Here is a 2621-nt window from a genome sequence, read left to right as displayed (position 1 = left end):
GGGAGGGGGGGAAGGGGGACACACATAATGGGAGACATCACAAAATACATTTCAAATACAAGAATAGGAAGTGGAGAGTATCAACTATATTCCAGAGACGTTGGGTTGGGCATGAGGGGCCAAATTGTCCCTTACTATCCAAGGAATGGGGAAAGCAGTGACCTGCTCTCCCAGGCAAACTTTCAGAAAAAACAACTACCAACCCTACTAACAGTCTGTAAACTAGACATTAGAACAGTAACTGATAACATCAGTGTCTAGGCCATAGGTATTACTAAAAGGGGGGTGACCAGGAATATAGAATGGACCCAGAAGGTGACTGGAGACACCATAGACAGGCATACCTATACGTCGTCGTTGGAGGTGCCCGAACCCTTCGAGTTTGGCATATGGGGTGAGGACTATGTGGCCAGGGTGGTGCAAAATGGAAGGGAGCCATAGACCTCTGCGGGAATACCTGAGTAATTCACCGTGCGCAAGTATGTAACGTGGTCCTAGTGGGCAGGGTTGCAATTAGTTATAGGGACAAGGCAACACCTCCAACGCAAAGGGAGTTGGAGGTGTTGTACATTCAGAAATTAGGCAGATTCACTAAAAAACAACATGAGTAACAACTGGTTTGAACTGGTTTGAAAGCTGCAACTGCGGTCCATGGACCTAGATAGCCTAGCAAGAACTGTCAACCAGCCGGTAGACAGAATGGCATGGAGTCGAGTGGGCAAGCGGGCAGGATGCCATCCATGCCTAGTCAGGATGTCTAGGCATGGCCGCAGGCTTCTACGTTTGGAGATGATGGAGGGGGCCAAATCTGTGAATAGCTGGTATTCGTGGGCCTGGAAGGTCAGCGGAGCCTGGGAAGCCTTAGCTCTTGCAGGTGCGAGCAGGGATTCTTTAGTGCGATAAAAGTGTAGTTTCACTAATACATCGCAGGGAGGACCGTCCTCTCGTCTGCGTTTCAGTGTCCTGTGGACCCGCTCAATTTTCAGACGGTCGACCGGGATGTCAGGGGCCAATTCCTGGAAGAGCGTGGTCAACGTGGAGAAGAGATCCTTGATATAGCATGGTGTCAAATCTTTGCAGAAGGGCGGAGTGGGAATGATTGCGTGAACGGTCCCCTTCCTGACCATCGTCCTCCATGTCGCTGCTGGATGCTGAGGCAGCTCGTGGCGGTGCCACGTGTCAGCGAGGAGTAGACACATTTTAGCTGAGGCCCTAGCCATCGCCTCAGCAATAGGCTTACTTTTGTTTTTCTGGGCATTCCGGGTGCTCGAAGCAGACATGGTCAGTCGCCGTATGGGGGCCGGTCTCTAAGGAGATGGAATCGGTAAGTGAGGAGCGTTTAGCTCCAGGCTAATATGATGCCTGGGAGGGCTGCGGAGCTGTCTCAAAAGCAGTCCGCCATCGACGACTTCGCAAATGTCATTTTTTGAAAATGCATTGGCGACTTGGCTCCTGGGATTTGTTCATCCCTGAATTAATTGGTTAGCACAGCACCTCTCAGTTTGGGACTTTATCTAAAGGCAAGTATTGTCCTAAACCCACAATGACCTTCTAACCCACTAGTGTGACAGCATGTTGAGTGTCCTTTCAACAAATTAGGTATTATTAATGCCCTAATTTAGCAAGCTGTGATTACATTTAAGGTGTGCTAAAGTGGCCTTCCAAAAAATGTTATTGCGTGTTAATATTGCTTGAGAAGACACTTGCATGAAGCGTGCCTTCAGTGTCACCATTTGGGGAATCAGGCCAATTATGATATCTAACTACAAAAGCTATTGGACAAATGCTATGCTATAAGAGGGGAAAACAATGTGAACTAATTGCTAATTAACTGCTAATGCTCTGCTGACTATTTATTCCAGATTGGAGCGTATGACAAACAAATATGGGAAAAATCAGTAGAACAGAAGGAGATAAGGGTTAAGGTAAGAGGTTATGTAATCTTGTATTAAAGCAAATGTGTAGGCTTTAAAGTACCCTCTAATGTATGGATAAAACACCCTATGCCTGGGTTTACAGTTATCCGTGTCTGCTATTCTGTGTGTTTTAATCGCCTATTTGCATGTATGTTGAAGCCCATTTTACATACATTCTAATGTATCATGAGTTTTGTTGTTTTAGACAATAAAGATTAGTTTCCTGCACTCAGGGCAGGATTTACTCTCCCTGCTGCCCCAAGTCCAGGTTCCCTAATGCACCTCCCTACCCGCCAACCCCCCCCCCCATGGATAATGGCAGACCTGCAGGCTGCATACAAGTGATCTCAGCAAAATCACCAAGATCACTTGTACAAAATAAGCGGTGGCTTCGAGCTTGCCCAAAGCAGGGCTCTGCTTGCCCAAAGCAGGGCTAAATGTAGAAAACTAGCCGCCCGGTGCCCGTAACTGCATGTTCCGGGCATCGGGAGATAGGAATTCTACACCCTTCTGCTCCTCTACACCCTGCTGCCCCAAGGCCGGGCCTTGGTTGGCCTTGTGGGAAATCCGGCCCTGCCTGCACTGACATCATTGTTGTGGACATTTCTCTTACGGACAGAGGAGGAATAAGATGTGTCAGACAAATTTTTCCAAGATCTTCTGAATCTCTCTCTTTCTTTGTAATAGCAATAGGAGGGTTCATAT

At 47.5% G+C, this 2621-nt stretch overlaps 1 protein-coding gene across 1 annotated transcript in view; it reads left to right on the top strand.

The window, feature by feature from the left end:
• The window catches only part of LOC108793587 (putative homeodomain transcription factor 1), a 54598-nt gene that overhangs the window by 8798 nt on the left and 43179 nt on the right, over window positions 1–2621 (top strand). Inside the window, exon 2 of the mRNA XM_018564577.1 lies at window positions 1863–1925. Coding sequence (XP_018420079.1) covers window positions 1863–1925 — 63 coding nt within the window. The remainder of the gene's footprint in view (window positions 1–1862; window positions 1926–2621) is intronic.

The sequence above is a fragment of the Nanorana parkeri genome, unplaced genomic scaffold, assembly GCF_000935625.1.
Source record: "Nanorana parkeri isolate BGI_ZX_2015 unplaced genomic scaffold, ASM93562v1 scaffold761, whole genome shotgun sequence".
NCBI lineage: Eukaryota > Metazoa > Chordata > Amphibia > Anura > Dicroglossidae > Nanorana > Nanorana parkeri.
Note: the sequence above shows the minus strand (reverse complement) of the source record. Positions and strands in the feature narration are given on the sequence as shown.